At 51.7% G+C, this 16,551-nt stretch overlaps 5 protein-coding genes across 5 annotated transcripts; 3 read left to right on the plus strand and 2 right to left on the minus strand.

Moving 5' to 3' along the window:
* Positions 1-3,161: 3,161 nt before the first annotated feature.
* TRIVIDRAFT_143439 (uncharacterized protein) lies at positions 3,162-5,452 on the plus strand (the record flags this gene model as incomplete). Its single annotated transcript, XM_014104028.1, has 2 exons — positions 3,162-3,564; positions 3,672-5,452. 2 exons carry the CDS (start codon positions 3,162-3,164, stop codon positions 5,450-5,452), a joined length of 2,184 nt encoding a protein of 727 aa, XP_013959503.1.
* An 816-nt stretch (positions 5,453-6,268) lies between these two features.
* TRIVIDRAFT_32969 (uncharacterized protein) lies at positions 6,269-8,944 on the minus strand (the record flags this gene model as incomplete). Its single annotated transcript, XM_014104029.1, has 2 exons — positions 6,269-6,465; positions 6,556-8,944. The coding sequence occupies 2 exons, from the start codon at positions 8,942-8,944 to the stop codon at positions 6,269-6,271; spliced, it is 2,586 nt and encodes an 861-aa protein (XP_013959504.1).
* Positions 8,945-9,838: 894 nt separating this feature from the next.
* On the plus strand, positions 9,839-10,336 carry TRIVIDRAFT_26936 (uncharacterized protein; the record flags this gene model as incomplete). The annotated part of the gene is made up of 1 exon (XM_014104030.1): positions 9,839-10,336. A coding segment is annotated over one exon (498 nt), but the record flags the coding sequence as incomplete, so codon positions are not given.
* A 412-nt stretch (positions 10,337-10,748) lies between these two features.
* TRIVIDRAFT_72416 (uncharacterized protein) lies at positions 10,749-12,749 on the minus strand (the record flags this gene model as incomplete). Its single annotated transcript, XM_014104031.1, has 5 exons — positions 10,749-11,399; positions 11,456-12,141; positions 12,217-12,294; positions 12,352-12,477; positions 12,555-12,749. The coding sequence occupies 5 exons, from the start codon at positions 12,699-12,701 to the stop codon at positions 11,012-11,014; spliced, it is 1,425 nt and encodes a 474-aa protein (XP_013959506.1).
* Positions 12,750-13,597: 848 nt separating this feature from the next.
* TRIVIDRAFT_33397 (glycoside hydrolase family 36 protein) lies at positions 13,598-16,528 on the plus strand (the record flags this gene model as incomplete). Its single annotated transcript, XM_014104032.1, has 5 exons — positions 13,598-14,250; positions 14,333-14,745; positions 14,804-15,814; positions 15,868-16,260; positions 16,320-16,528. 5 exons carry the CDS (start codon positions 13,598-13,600, stop codon positions 16,526-16,528), a joined length of 2,679 nt encoding a protein of 892 aa, XP_013959507.1.
* Between the last annotated feature and the right edge of the window lie 23 nt (positions 16,529-16,551).

A 16,551-nucleotide genomic window follows, 5' to 3' on the forward strand; every position in this document is an offset into this window, starting at 1 on the left:
AGTAATTGGAAATCAATGAGGCCAATCCTTTCAGTTAGTCGCTGCCAAGGACGTTAGTAGGCTGGGTGCTAAGCTGGGGGGCAGTAGTTGAGCTCGAAGACAGACGCTGGACTCGGTATTTGTGGTGCAAAACGCTACCCGTGTACTTGTTGCATTCAGGCTGTATCAGTGTTGGTGAGGCACTGTGAACGGGTATGTTGCAAAATGCAGTGCCGGCGCCACTCGAGTTTTGGCTGTGGGAAAAGGAGATCTAAAATTGGATCTAAGGTATTAGTGTACATGTAGTTGGCTTTGGAAAATAAAAAGGGAATAAAATTGACGTGCATAAAGCCTTATCGGAAAAAACAGCTGGGCAAGACTGGGAACTGGACAGAGTGGACCTTTGTGTGGCGATCCTTGCTAGAGCAATTGGAGGCTACTTATCGATGAGATGTTCTTTGGGAAGTCCTCGAGTGCCTATACTCGTATATTGTAGGGCGGAAGGAGTTGCGGAGGGGAAACAATTGATACCTACATGTATATCGATCACCATTGCCGTATCAAGCGGGGAGGGAACATGCAAGATTAAATACTCTACGCCATCAGAGTTTGCCTAGGCTACTTCGGCTGCCGACATATCGACTACCAAGCCAAGGTGATTTTCATAGGACGCGATATGCAGATGCCAATGGGCCCGGGAGGGGATGGCCGAGGTGCATTTTGTACTACCACATCACTTACTAGCACTGCCTGAGCTGTAGCAGTGACAAGCGTCAGCCCTTGATTCTGTTTGCGAGTTGTCGTGGAAATGGTGTGTTTGGCTAACCCGGAGCCGATCCGTAGAAGTAGAAAGACCAATGATATGTAGAAGGGATGTATGGATATGTTTGCCAGCGGGTTAATGTTTCCTAGAGATACTACTATTACTAGGTACCTTATTATGGTAGTTATAATCAAGAGTGTCTATATGCCCTAGCCAAGGCGGCACGTGTAAGGACTATGTAATCTACGAAGTACGGAGTACAGGCAGTTATAATGGAGGCCAGGGTAGAAGACTGTGGCCTCGGGGAGAATTTCTGGATACAATTGTCAAGCGTGCACTGTCATTTACCCAGCACCTGCTACGCATCCTCAGTGGGTAGGCTCTGCTTCGTCGAGTAACACTGCTTTACACCAAATTTCGAATTGTGTAACCATCGGAAGCAAGTGTGCTAATGGGGGTAGAGTCGGTGAATAGTACATTATCTTGCGGGCATCGTCAGTTTCATCTCTGTTGCTATCCGTCTAATCTATACTGAACCAGCTCTCACAGCTTACACGTGTATTGAACCCATATACGGAATACTAGTTGCTAATAAAGTATCCACGTCTAGTCATAGCTTTTGTTTGCGCAAAGTGCCGTGGGAATGGCTTGTCTCAAGTCTTTCTCTTACAGTTGTTGCTTGCGCATCTGGCTGCAAGGGGAGACGTCTCCCTGCATAGAGCACGCCGACTTCTTTCTACATTGGAAACAAAGAACCGACTGGCTGACCTTTTGCAAAGAATAGAATTCTACTATTGACGTCAGCATCCCCTCTTACCCATTATGACACGATGATGTGTGTGATACGGTCTATTGAGATCAACATGTGAGGTAGATCAGCATCCGGGGATAGCCTCTCAATGCCCCTCTTAATTCCCTCACACATTTGGTCTAGGGATATAGGCCCCAAACAGGAAAACACCAAGAGAAAATTCTTGACAGGGAAATGCTGCCTTACACATGCACACATGAAGAGACAATGGCCTCCACAGACATGTGTCAAGTTGTCTGCCCCTTACCTTAGTGCGCGCCTACTTATGTATAAACACCACCACATTGCTCTGCTGTTGTAAGCTGATGATATTGGCAGACCTACCTGTAGTCATCCGCGAAACCTAGACTGCAGCCATCTACGATCTGGGCCACACTATTACCTACTGTAGTACTCCGTACTCGACCTGTAGTCGATAGAAGCAAGGGCGGCCTTGGGGGACAGCAAACAAAGGATCAGGTCCCGGCTCTAGGACTCATCTCTGGCATGCTTGGTCTGTCAGGTGAGCCTCCTCGTAATACGAGACGCTTCGAGGCCCCGTCACGGATGCTTGCACGAGAATAGCCGCTAGAATCCTTCAGTCTGACCGCGTGAAGCCAGTCATCAAAGAGGCAAAAGGCAAAAGGAAGCCTGGAGCCTCGGCTTGTTGGGGGTTGCTTTATTCCGCAGCTATTACGTTGTTCTTTTGCAATTTTCTCGCCTGATGTCCCATGGAAATGGTTGAGCACATGATGGCCCGTGGTTCGGCAGCGCCAAGTCCCCAGTACTTGGGGGTACCCCGGATTCGCCGCGCGATGTTCCGCCTCTTCCAAGGGCCTTCCAAGGGCCTCAGGGCTGGCAAATCTCGCTCCCCCGCCGCCTGGGCGAGGGCCCCCTGGCCCTGTCAGCGGCCTGCCTACTGCGGTAAACCTCCTGAAGGGGCCGCTGAAGAGGTGTCAATCGGGCAAGTCAACGGAATGAAGAGTACAGCGCAGGTACCCTGTACATGTGCCTTGCCGGCCACGCCCCCCACAGCGCTTGTCAAACGGACGAATTTCGCCCAAGCCTTGGATCATGTGCCTGCAGCCGGAGTGCAGCTTGTTGGATCAACGGACAAGCAGCACGTTCTCAACAATTGGCGGCCCGCTTTGCCACCTTTTCCTGGGGGATTCTGCTATCTTATATGTAGACTCGAGGGTTGGCTTCCTTTGCCGGCTCGAATCTCACGATCCTCTCGATCTGCGGCGCATGTTGCAGCGGCCATTGCGTGCATTTCTGGCGACGGAGAGCCGACGCTTCGCCCAAGTCCCATAATTTCACATGCCAGGGAAGCGCGCCGTCTGAAACCGACGTCACCACGGAGCATCCCAACAAAGATCCACTCGAAGCCAGGGTCCCCCAATTCTTCTCCGTTTACCCTCCGTTTGCCATTCATACAAAGCCTACCGAGTGCCCAAAGAGATCCTGCAGGCCAGGCAGCTCGCCCAATTGTCCCGTCGACTCTCTCGGAACGTGTTTGCCGTCGCTCTGCAAAGTACAGAATACATCGAAAAAGCCACGCTTAAGCTACGTTAAGCTTATTATATCCAAGGCAGCGTTTGGGGCGGATCGATCCGTTCAGTCGGCACGATGCAGTACGTGCGAAACCTCAGCGACTCGGTTTCCACGGCCTGGAATTCCATCAACCCGGCAACTCTCAGCGGCGCCATTGACGTTATTGTCGTCGAGCGCGACGATGGCACCTTGGCTTGCTCGCCCTTTCATGTCCGCTTTGGCAAGTTCTCGCTCTTGCGCCCGTACGAGAAGAAGGTCGAGTTCCGCATCAATGGCACCAAGCAGCCCTACTCCATGAAGCTGGGCGAGGGCGGCGAGGCCTTCTTCGTCTTTGAGACTTCTGATTCGATCCCGGAGTCCATGCAGACATCCCCGCTGGTCTCTCCGGCAAGCAGCCCGCCGTTCGGACCGGCAGATTCCTCGTCAGCCATGCAGGAGCCGGATGCTCTGGAGCTTGATGGAGAGCCAGGAAAGTTCCGTCGCCCGTCGCCCGCCATTATCCAGCCTGACGAGAATGGTACGTCTATTGCCTTCCTCTGCTAGTACGTGTAACTGGTAAGGAATCATTGCTCATCATAGTCACAGGCATGATCACGCCTTTATCATCCTCTCCTCCACTCTCAAGCTCGCAGCCTGGCTCTGGTGACTGGCGAGCCTTTGACCGACCTCACAGCGACGACATCTTGCGGAAAACGGCACGGCATCATGACGATGCCATTTCGGACAACGAGAGCCCCTCTGAGTCAGAAAGATCGCATAGCCCTCCGCCACTTGGACCCAAGGAGGCCATCGCACGCGCTAGGGCGCTTTCCAAGGGACTGTCTGCGGTCAACATTCCAACGCGCGTCACCGAGACGGGAGATCTTATGCTGGACATGACCGGCTTCAAGAGCAGCGAGGAGGACATGCTTCGTGCCGAAGTCCTTGCACGCAACATCCTTTCCGAGGAAATGGACGGCAACTATGATATCGGCGCCTTGTTTGGGTTTGATGAAGAGGGCAACCTTTGGGTCTACAGCAGCGAAGACGCGAAACAGGCCGCTATGAACAAGACCATTGAGTCGTCATTACAAGCACACCGCCATGCGGTTGCCGCCGATGCCATCTCGGATCCAGGGTACCAAAGCGATGGCAGCGATCTCACCACCTCACCACACATTCCCTCTCACCGGCGATCAGAGTCTGATGCTGGTCCTGGCGGCATGCATACGCCCCCCCGAAGCCCGACCGGCTCACTTCAGCCCCCCAAGAGCTACGCCAAGACGCTTCGATTGACTAGCGATCAGCTGAAGGACATGAGCCTAAAGTACGGAGAGAACTCAATGAGCTTCACAGTCAACCGAGCAACCTGCTCAGCCAACCTGTATCTCTGGAAGCATGACACACCTGTGGTCATTTCGGACATTGACGGCACCATCACCAAGTCGGATGCACTTGGCCATGTGCTCAACATGATTGGCCGAGACTGGACTCACTCTGGCATCGCAAAGCTCTACAGCGATATTGCCCTGAACGGATACAACATCATGTACTTGACAAGTCGCTCCGTCGGACAGGCCGACACGACTCGTGCTTATTTGAACAATATCGTTCAGGAGGGCTTCAAGATGCCCCACGGCCCAACTATTCTGTCTCCCGACCGAACTATGGCTGCGCTACGCCGCGAGGTCTACCTGCGAAAGCCTCACGTGTTCAAGATGGCAACCCTGCGGGACATCCGAAACCTGTATGGACCGGACGGTGGTCCTTTCTATGCCGGGTTTGGCAACCGTCTCACAGACCAAATCTCCTACCGAACGGTGGATGTACCGCGAACCCGCATCTTCACCATCAACTCCAACTCAGAAGTATCACTTGACCTCCTGAGCCTTAACAAACTCAAGATGACCTATGTCAATATTAATGAGGTTGTGGACCACTATTTCCCCCCTGTCGATACCCTGGTCAGGGGTGGCGGGGAGGAGTACACCGACTTCATGTACTGGAGAGATGACCCCCTCCGGATTGATGACTTCTCGGCTAGCGATAGCGACGATGATGACCAGGGCAGCACTTACACCGACGAGGAAGAGGAGGATGAGGAAGACGACGAAGAAGAAGACGACGAAGATGACGACGAGGTTGGCGAAGGGCTTGCAGATAGCTACATCTCGCACGAGGAGTTTGACGACGACGAGCTCGAGGAAAACCGAATGATCAATTCCGTTGTCGAGAGTATCGAGCATGAAGACGCCGATGATGAGGAGAATTACGAGGATGAAGATGCCGAGGCATCGGATGATGAAACCCGGGTGGTGGAAGATGTCCCAGCCGAGATAATCACTGGGGTCAGTCACCTATCCATGGAAGAGAAGGCGAGAAATTAAAGAAGAAAGATAAAGGACAAACAAAGCTAAAAGAAGGGGTTTTTGTAGTACCATCGCGGAGCCGACGAGCAGGAACACGACCTGCCAGTTTTCGAGGTACCTGTCGAGATTCGACCGCCTACGATGTTGTCGTAACGGGGGCCTTTGTTTCGGCTCACTTCTTTTTTTTCCCCCGCTTTATACCTTCCCTTGCGGAATGCTTCAAGCGGTTGGGTTCATTACTTTTGTTTTTCATCTCATCTTTTCGAAGAGTCGGGTTTCTCCCCAAACGTCGCAGAAGGGATTTCCACACCGTCCAAGTTGGGGGTAACCTGCGAAAGGAGAAGTGGAAGAAGCAGCATGGCGATGCATTTAGAGCACAAGGTTTGATCGGGTTTTCACATTATATTGCAAATTGGGCATTACACAGCGAGGCGTTTTTGGCGGTATCACGGAATCTGATGGGGGAGTCTCATCTCAAAAAGGGGATACTAGGTAGTTGTGCAAACAAGTCGAGGGCCAGCAGAAAAAAAGTTATTTTTTTTGCATCAGCTTTTTCTGAGCTGGGTTGAAGCGAGTTTTGTTGCGACGAGATGTGTTTCTCTTCTCTTTCTTTTTTTTTTTTTTTTGCATGGAAAGTTTTCGTACATTTGAGTTTAAGGTTACTATAGAATTTCGGCATCAAGCAATCGTCATATCATCATAGATATATAAAAAAAAATATCAAAACATAAATATTCAATGGCATTTTTTTCTGTTCTCGTGATATTTCTTGCTTCATATTTTCCTTACTAATTTTACACAGAGACCCATTTCCGGATATATCCTCCCCAGTTTTTACTTTTGCCCATCCATGTGCTTGATACGAATCTCCACCGCTCTCCTGTGAGCTTCCAGCTCTTCGACCTTGGCCAGCTGCATGACTGCTCCGCCCACGTTGCGAAGACCCTCAGCTGTCAGGTTGGAGCTGGTAATGTGTTTCTGGAAAGATCCGAGGTTGACGCCAGAGTACTGCTTGGCAAACCCGTATGTTGCTATGAAGCTAGTTAGCACAATGGCACAATAGAGAAAGAATGAGGCTCCAAAAGCACGGAGAAAGAAGGAATTAGAATTTGTTGACTTACGTAGTGAGTGGTTTACACCAGCAGAGTAATCTCCAACACTCTCGGGTGTCCATTCACCAATGAAGACACTGCCCGCGTTCATGACAAGGTCAACAACCTTGGGGGCATCCTTGATCTGCAGGATCAGATGCTCCGGCGCATATTCGTTGCTGATGCGCATGGCTTCGTCAATGGTCTTGACGAGGACGGAGACGGAGTGGGCAATGGAGCCCCGGACAATGTCCACTCTTGGCAGGGCTAGGGCCTGGTTGTGAACTTCGTCCTCAATGGCCTTGAGCTGCTCCTCTGTAAGATCAACAGCGATCAAGATGACTTGGCTGTCAACACCGTGCTCAGCCTGAGAAAGCAGGTCCGAAGCCACGAATGCGGGATTAGCATCCTTATCGGCGATGACAAGGACTTCGGAGGGACCAGCGGGCATATCGATGCTCACTCCGGCGTTGGTATCGTTGCTGACGTGCATCTTGGCCGCCGTGACGAACTGGTTGCCGGGACCCAGAATCTTGTCGACCTTGCTGACGCTCTCAGTGCCGTAGGCCATAGCAGCAACGGCCTGAGCTCCACCAGCGAGCACGATGCTCTCGGCGCCGACCTTGTGGGCAGCATAGACAATCTCAGGAGTCACACTGCCGTCAGCACGAGGGGGAGAGGCCAGGACAATCTTCTTGCAGCCGGCGACCATAGCAGGGACACCGAGCATAAGAGCTGTGCTGGGCAGAACGGCAGTACCGCCGGGAACGTACAGACCAACTCGCTCAATCGGTCTTGAGAAGCGGCTGCAGACAACACCGGGCATGGTCTCAACCTGGAGAGTCTTGTCGTCCTTCTGGGCGGCGTGGAACTTTCGAATGTTCTCAAAGGAGACATCGATCGCCTTGATAGTCTCAGGAGAGAGCTCCATCAGCTCCTTGGGGAAAGGTGCTTTGAGAACTGGAGATGTTAAAGAAGTGGCCTTTTCGAATTTGTGAGTGTAAGAAAGGACAGCCTTGTCTCCGTTTTTGCGGACGTCATCGATAATGGGGGTAACAATCTTTAGGATAGCATCGGGGGACTTTTGTGAAGGTCGCTTTAGAGTCTCAAGCAGCTCTGCCTCCGTAGCGTTGGCAGAGTCGATTCTCTGCATAACAATCCGATCGCTCTTTGGCTTTTCGGCTTCCACTGGCTTGGCCGGGGCAGCGGGAGCAGACGGCTTGATTCCTTCTTTTTCAGCCCACTTGCCCTTGGCGTCACCCGTCCTCCTCTTGACCTTCAAGCCCTTTGCGTCCAGGCTTGCGGCGATATCAGCCACGCCCACACCGGCACCGACAGCCCTAGTAAGAGCGAAATAAATCAAATCGGCGGCTTCGAATGCAATTTCTTGGGGAGTCTTGGCATCGCACAGCTCCTCGGCCTCTTCCATGATCTTTGCCCTCAAAAGTTTCTCATCGGAGAATAGCCTGGCAGTGTATGAGCCGGCAGGAGCAGATTCTTTCCTGGACTTAAGGGTCTGCTCTAGTCTTGCGATGCCCGTCAACTCGCCAAAGCAGCCGAATTGCTCGAGGTGGCAGAAACGACCCTTTTGCTGCACAACGAACTTGAGCGTGTCATTGTCGCAGTCCAATGCGATGCGGACAAGCTCCTGAGTGTCACCAGAGGTCGCCCCCTTAACCCACAGTCCTCGCTTGCGGCTCTGGTAAACGCCTGTCTGAGTTCTCAAAGCTTCCAAGATGCTCTCCTCACTTGTGTAAGCCAATCCAAGCGCAATCCCGTGCACGTCAGTAACCACCGTCGGGATGAGGCCATCAGCGCGATCCGACTTCCAGTATGTGGCGATGACCTTGGAAAGCAGAAGCTTGCTGCTGTCGGACTTATCGGTCGTCAGTCCGGTCGAAGGCAAGATCGGAATCGCGTTGCATTTCTGCGCAACCTGGATGAATTGATCGATGGCGACTTCCAGCACCGGCTTCAGATAGAGAACCTTGAGCTTCTTGGCTCGGGCCTCCTCGGCAAACTTGTCGACATTGGCAGCAGTGGGGTCGAAGTCCTTGATCAGGAGGCCGTGCTCGGAAGCAGCAGACAAATCCAGCTTCGATACGGCCGGCAGGACTCTCGCTCCAAGCTCGGCATATTGCGAGAGCGACTCTGGCGCAACGAATGCCGTGCGTGCCCCGCCATCAAGCAGCGCATACACGTCGTCTGTGGAATCGAGAGTCGTGGCGTCGATGTGGGCGTGGAACTCGGAGCTGTGGCGCTTGAAAAATCGAGAGAGCTTGTCCAGGATCTTGGGAGTCGCCTCGAGGAACGGGCTGGCGAGAATGGAAACCTCTTCGCGGTTGAGGCCGTCGAGCTTGGCCAATCCCGGAGGGATGGCCACACTGACAAGGAACGGCAGGGGAAGCACCGTTTCCATGAGGGGCAAAGCGGGATGACGATATCGACTGCAATGGGCCAGGCACAGCAACGAAGGGGAAGGAAATTGGTGAATTGGCAGAACTGATCAGAAGCAACGGACCAAGATAAATATGATCCCGAGTCTTTGCCCTCAATGAGTCAAGCCCATCGTCAGAAAAACAACTCGAATGACCGGGACCGGCACTGAATCGGCGGCAGTTCAATTTTTTGGTGGGGTCGCCACCAGCTGCCCTGCTGCAGGCGTGCGCTGCAGGCCATTTTTTTCTTTTTTCCAGAGCCTCCAGCCCCTCCAAGGCCACTGCAGCTGCGGCGATTACAGCCGGTAACGTCCGCTGAATTGAGATGCTGCCATTGGGCTGAATTTAAGGTGTGGTCTGTGCGCGCTGGACGCAGCAAATGTTGTCGGATTAATGATGCTCCGAGAGCGAACGCAATGAACGCCGCGACTGACCGCGAACCTTCCAATTAGTTGGCTGCGATTCCTACTGACAGCCTCGCGAGATGCGCTGCAGAGTCGCAGGTTGATTTCCTCGTTGTTCTTGCGTGTGCTTCCGTACTGATACCCAAGGAGAGGATTGTCAGGAAACTGGGCTCTGGTACGAATTTCTTTAACATCCTTAGCTGCTCAAGCTCGCACTGGGTCTACATCACCACATAGCTTCTCTCTATATCGACCAGCCTCAGCTCTCATTCTGGTCGGCAGATCGCATAATTCCTGCTTCGATCTATTCCGATTTCATTTTCGACCATGTCTTCGAGTCAACCACAGACAAATGGCGTGACAGCTCCGTCTGCCAACACATCTCAAACAATTCCCAACACTCAAACTACGACCACAAGCCAGCCCCCGGCCGCTTCCTCTCAACCCGCTCAGCCTTCCACACACCAACAGCCTTCCGCCGCACCCAAGCCCCGCGACGCACGGCTTGTTGAGCTCCTTCTCACTTCACAAGGTGTCACATCTTATGAGCAGCGAGTGCCTCTCCTGCTCCTGGACTTTGCCTACCGACATACCTCTTCCGTCCTTAGCGACGCATTGCACCTCTCAGGCGACCCGTACATCACACAGGCGGGATCTAAACCCTCAGCTTCCGGTGCAGGTGCCACTGCTGCCCCATCAGGTGATGCAAGCGTCAGCGCAAATGCCGTCAAGGTTGCCATCGCTGCCCGGCTAGGCTATCAATTCCGCGGAGGAAGCAGTGGCGGCGGCATCAGCAAAGAATATATGCAGGAGTTGGCACGAGAGCGGAACAAAATTGCTTTGCCAAAGATTGTGCCCAACGAATGGGGTGTTCGGCTGCCAAGCGAAAGATTTGTTCTCAGTGGAACAAGCTGGGGTCTCAAGGATATATGGGACGAGGAAGATATGGATGAGGATGACGAGAGCTCAGCTTCTCAGCAAGGCGATGCCATGGAGGGAATTGAGGGACCGGACCCTGAAGATATTGGCGGTGATGGTGTTGAAGGCGGCACAGTAGATGACGTCTTTGGTGACGATGTGGATGCAGAGATGGCTGAGGAGAGCTAAGCAATGTCAGGTCCAGTTAATGCTGCATTTTCATCAAGTGGCTCTGAATCTTGGATGTTTTATCAGGATCTTTGATGTTGGGCGTTTTGGGCGTTGGAAGAAAGGATCGCAAGAGGTGTTGAGTGGTTACATGGCGCCCTCTCTATATATACTATACATAGTAGTATCTATATCTACCTCATAATAGGCGGGTGGTTACCTACCTAATTCTATGAACCATAAAACAAAGTAGGAAAAAGTAACAGCAGCAGTTCAGTTTTGGCCATGGGTGATTGAGAGCTTCGCATCATTGTTTGTTGCTATTGATAGCTTCGTCTTATTAACAATTAGGGGCCTAGAAATATCGCACCATTGTCCAAATGGAAAACAATCTTCGTCACATACATCTCCGCGCTCACGGCACCTGGTTATAAGAATGTGGGAAATTTATGGTACACTAAGCCTGTAAAACGGTATCTCATACACTCTATACCCGGGTCTTTGCTTTTTTTTTTTAGACAATTCCTCCCCCCCTCTTCGGTTTTGTGTCCTCTACCCTTAGAACTTAGGCTTCATGGTGTTCCTCAGTCGCTGGTAATCGAACAGACCCTCAATCTTGCCAACAGCGCTGATGGCAATGTCCTTGTCCCACAGGTATCGGTTAGCAAAGTCGGTGACATCCTTGTCGGTGATGGCATCGATCTTGCGCTCGATCTCGCCGGGGCTGGCGCGGCGGCCAGTGGTGATCAGCTGGCGACCGATATCCTCGGCAACAGCGGTGGTGCCATCCAGGGACAGCAGGATAGAGGCCTTCAGCTGAGCCTTGGCGCGCTCGACCTCGGCTTCGCTGACGTTGGTGCAAAGACGCATCCACTCGCGGATGGAGAAGTGGACGAGATCATCCAGGCGGGTGGTGTTGTCAGTGACGAGGTAGATACCCCACAGACTATTGGCGCAGTTAGTTTATCGGCTTGTCTCATTCAACTTCCATGTCAAACATACCCAGTGTCGCTGTAGCTGGTGGAGAAGCTCATGAAGCTGTTGGCCAGCTCGTGCTTGTGGACGTAACCGCTCAGCTTGCTGCCCTGGTGAGGGGCATTGCCCATGGCCTTGTCGTAGTTGCCAACAATGGCCTGAGCGACGAGAGCAGTGTAGTAATCCTCAGAGTTCCAGCTAACACCCTCGACAGCGATAGCAACGTTGGCAGTGGCCATGGTGTCGTCACGAACACGGACATCAGAGCCAACGAAGTCAGCCTTCTGCTTGGACAGGACGTAGGCCTCAGTCTGGGGTCCCTGGCTGGCAAGGCCGGAGAAGTGCTTCTCGGCAAGCTCAACCAATTGCTCGTGGGGAACGCCGCCGGCAGCAGCGAGGACCATGCGGTCGGCAGTGTAGTTGTTCTTGATGTAGTTGACGAGCTCGGTGCGGGTAATATCACGGATGTTCTGGCGGGGTCCGAGAATGGTGCGGCCCAGAGGCTGGTGCTGGAAAGCAGTAGCGTGCAGGTGGTCAAAGACAACCTCCTCGACCTGCTTCTCAACCTCCTCGGACTCTCGGAGAATGACGTCGCGCTCGCGCTCGATGGCGGAAGGCTCGAGCTTGGAGTTTTGCAGGATATCGGACAGAATGTCGACGGTCTGAGGGACATCGGAGTTGAAGGCCTTGGCGAAGTAGACGGTGTTCTCGCGCTGAGGGTCGTGTTAGTGGTTCGATTTTTTTTTTCTGGATGCGCCTATTGCGAATGAGGAAAAAAAAAGACCAACCGAGGTGTAGGCGTTCAGGTGGCCACCCATGTTCTCAATCTCGAGCTCCAATTGATGCTGCGATCGCTTTGCGGTACCCTTGAAACAATTGTCAGCCTTTCCGGGCTCTTATGATGCCGTATCGGGACATCCCACCTTGAAGGCCAGGTGCTCGAGGAAGTGGGCAGTGCCGTTGGTCTCGTTGGTCTCAGCACGGGAGCCAGCGTCAATCCACATGCCAACGGTCGAAGTCTGAGCCCATGGTGAGTACTCAGTAGCGACCTAGTGCTCGTAGGTTAGCAAGACGGGCGTCTATAGCCACGACACTCGGCCAATTGGCCCTCGGAGTTGGCGCTCACAGTCAAGCCGTTCTTGAGGGTCGTCGTCTGGGTCTTGCCCACGGTCGAGGGCGTAGCAAAGCCTCGTCGCAGAGATCCGGCGGCTGACAGGCCGGAGCGGGCTCGCAGGCCTTGCGACAAGTTCAAAGCTAATCTGCGGGACGCCATGGCGGAGGTTTGGGGGATTAATGGTCAATTGAGCGGTTTGATGAAATCTTTCCACTGCTCGGCAAGAAGCTTTGCTGGGCGGGTTGTGGCCTTAGTTTCGAGGTTTCGGCCAGCTTAGTCATTCCGACCAGCTCCGATGCCCGACCACACCGAAGCGGCCAGCCAATCAGGAGCGCGAATTTACTAAGAGCATCATCCGAGCCAGCTCCACCTCGAGGGACGCACATATATTCTGGAAGATGCAGCGTGAAGAATCCCAGCAAATGATATAGAATGGACTTGGGAAAATTAAATCACGAGTTGCAGACTAATCACCAAGAATAAAGACTAAAACAATGACTATTTTTAAACCACTACTGCTGCTCTTCCGCTGAAGAATGCACGCTTCAATGCGTTACCCGCTCTTGATTACATGTACCTCTCAAGCTGCATTTGATGTGTTGGTACCTAATGGCACGATAGTTGCCTTATGGAGACAAAGTACTGGGTATGACTTGCACAAGCCATAGAGAGGAATAGCCAGATATATTCTGTCATCACCTAGTTTACGTGTAATTCGGTAATTTCACCGGGTTTTCTTCCGCACTTCACTCCTCTCTTCACCCCTCCCCAACGACCGCTTGCTCTTTCTTGCGGGGAAGCCAGCTTTCGCTGTTAGTGTCACTTCACTGAATGCATCTCAACTCTCGATCCCAGCACTTATATTTATTGAAACCACTATTTGATCAAATTTGTGAAACTTCTGTTCTCAACAGAGCATTGTGTCATTTACTCGTCTCACTCAACTATCCGCATTCTACGTTCCCGCCTGTAACTTGCTCCTCATAACAGGAACCAACTACACCTTCGACCCAGCTGATCGACTAATCATCCATCAATTACGAAGAACAATCTCAATGGCGCCTGAAACATATGACTTTGCAAACGATTTCAAAACCCTTTATATACCTAAGCAAAAACCCGAACCCGCTCCTGTGGCCGAAAATATGAAAGCCCTGATCCAAAGCTACCCTCCATTGAGCCAGGTAACATCAGTGGAAAGTTCTGACGGCGTTCCATTCACCGCTTTGTTAGAGATACCAAAGTTTCGAGCTGAGGAGAGCTGGGAGCTTTCTCTATGGCACTCAATTGACGGCGAGGACTGGACCGATGGTGAAATACCTAGGATAAAGAGCGCTGCGGCACCGCAAGCTCTCCATGCCGAATCAGAAGCCGTCTCTAGGATATACTTTGCAACAAAGGTATCTTTTAAGAAATCTTTGAGATTTACTATCAAATTCCGTCCGAGCGTTGATGAACCCTGGAGATGGATCCGTGATGAGCAAGGGTTGGAGGATGGCCACATTGTGCTACTCCCCGCCCCCTCCGAGTCTGACGATTTAATCAACCTCATTCATGGACTTAATCCAGCATGGAAGGTCACATCCCGTATGAGCCAAGCACCAAGAACGCAACTATGGTCTCTCGAGACTGTAGTGCCTCCTGGAGAGAACGATTTATCTTCATACACTGATATTCAGCTTGGAACACCTTGGGGCTCTTTTCTTAGGTTAGTAGTTACGGGTCTTCTATTAATCTATCTTTTCGCAATCGGGAAATGATGGAATTGCATCTAAATATGAGGTCTTTAGGTGGTTTGCTGTTGTCCGACTCTGGTCTCCTTGGTTAGCACCACGCCATGGAAAGACACATTTCTCGCTGGATAAAGATGCAATCCTGTTGGCTTTTCAGAGCCCAGAAGGCAGAAGCATGGTTCTATTGGCTGTCTCTGGTATTAATGATTTAGTGCCTGTCTTCCAACACACCTCCAGTGGTGCTGTCTCTGTAAATGTGCGAAGCGACTCAGTCTCGGATGAAAAGGTTGTTATTCTCGTGTCCGAAGGAAATTATTTCGAAAGAGCCGTCGCTGCTGTAATGTACCACGCAAGAACACTTGTTATGAAAGCACGAAGCACAAATCAAGCCCTGGAAACCGAATTAAAGACTCTTTCAGACGCAGTTCGACCAGAGTGGCTTGAGAACTGGTACGATGGGCTTGGCTTCTGTTCGTTCATCCACCTCGCTCTACCTATTTCATGTGCAAGCAGCTGATGAATCTCTAGGCACATGGAACGCACTAGGCCAAAGGCTTACTGAGGAAAAGATTCTTGACACAATTGACAAGCTTGAAAAGCACAACATAAATATCACTTCTCTGATAATAGACGATAACTGGCAGTCAATCGACTACCAAGGTCCCAGCCAGTTTCAATATGGATGGGTCGATTTTGAGGCCGAGCCAAACGGGTTTCCAAACGGCCTAAAGGCAGCCATTACTAAAATCCGCCAAAGAAGTCCAAACATTCAACATATTGCGGTTTGGCATGCGCTTCTGGGATATTGGGGAGGTATCTCGCCCGATGGCAACCTTGCTAAGAAATATAAGACGATTGAAGTTGTTCGTGAGGAAGCTAAACGGCGCAATCTACCACTCGGCGGCAAAATGATGGTGATTGCCAAAGACGATGTTGCTCAATTCTATGAAGACTTTTACAAATTTCTCTCCGATGCTGGCGTTGATGGCGTCAAAACAGACGCGCAGTTCATGGTCGACATGTGGCTCAGTTCTTCCGTCAGGCGCGAGCTCATCAACACATATCTAGACGTCTGGAACCTCACTTCGCTTCGCTACTTCAGCGTCAAGGCGATATCATGCATGTCGCAGATCCCCCAGGCGCTATTTAATTCTCAGATGCTGCCGAATCGGCCTGCTTTGCTCGTCCGCAATTCGGATGACTTCTTCCCCCAAATTCCCTCGTCGCACCCCTGGCATGTGTGGACAAATGCCTACAACAGCATCTTTATGGAGTATCTCAATGTTCTTCCCGATTGGGACATGTTCCAGACAGTGCATGATTACTCTGGTTTCCACGCTGCTGCGAGATGTGTTAGCGGCGGGCCGATTTATATCACTGACGTTCCTGGGGAGCACAATATTGACCTGATAAAGCAAATGACGGGCGTGACTCCCAAGGGGAAGACTGTCATCTTCCGGCCAAGCGTCTTAGGAAAGGCCATCTATCCGTATATTGGCTATGATGATGATTTGCTCCTCAAAGTGGGCAGCTATCATGGTACGTGGGATATATCCAACCTGGCTGAATGTGTTTCGCTAACGATATTTTAGGAGCATCCGAGACGGGCACATCAATGGTGGCCATATTCAACATCTCAGCACGTCCCCTCACCGAACTCATACCTCTATCATGCTTCCCCGGCACAGTACCATCTCTGTCCTACGTCGTGCGAGCTCATGTTACAGGAAAGACGTCGGCGCCGATGAAGCTTGGAGCCCCAACCTCGCTCATTACCACATCTCTAGAAGTGCGAGGGTACGACATTTTTACAGCGTTCCACGCCGTGCCTCTGACAGGGCAGAAGCATGGAGACATGTGGGTGGCCAATCTTGGGCTGATTAGCAAGATGACCGGATGTGTAGCCATAGCAGCCAGCAGTGTTGTCATGAAAGACAACGGAAGAGTATCGGTTGCTGTCAAGTTGAAAGCTTTGGGAGTCTTCGGTAAGTGGAAGCGACAGATCTTAGTTGCAGCTTGTTTACTAATCATGGTCTTCCTTCAGGTGTTTATATCTCAGCACTACCAGATTTGGCCCTCAAAGAAGACTTCATAGTTACTCTTCAGGATCAGGCGGTTCCAGTACAGACCGTGCGTGTCTCGCAAAACGATGAGCATGTGCTTGAAGTAGACATCGAGAAAGCTTGGGCAGATATGAAGCTGGAGCCAGGACTACTGGACGAAGTCGAAGTCAAGGTCAGCTTCGCTGGTTAACATTGATAGAGACTGTGTGGGCT

The sequence above is a fragment of the Trichoderma virens genome (genome assembly GCF_000170995.1).
Source record: "Trichoderma virens Gv29-8 chromosome Unknown TRIVIscaffold_3, whole genome shotgun sequence".
Classification (NCBI taxonomy): domain Eukaryota; kingdom Fungi; phylum Ascomycota; class Sordariomycetes; order Hypocreales; family Hypocreaceae; genus Trichoderma; species Trichoderma virens.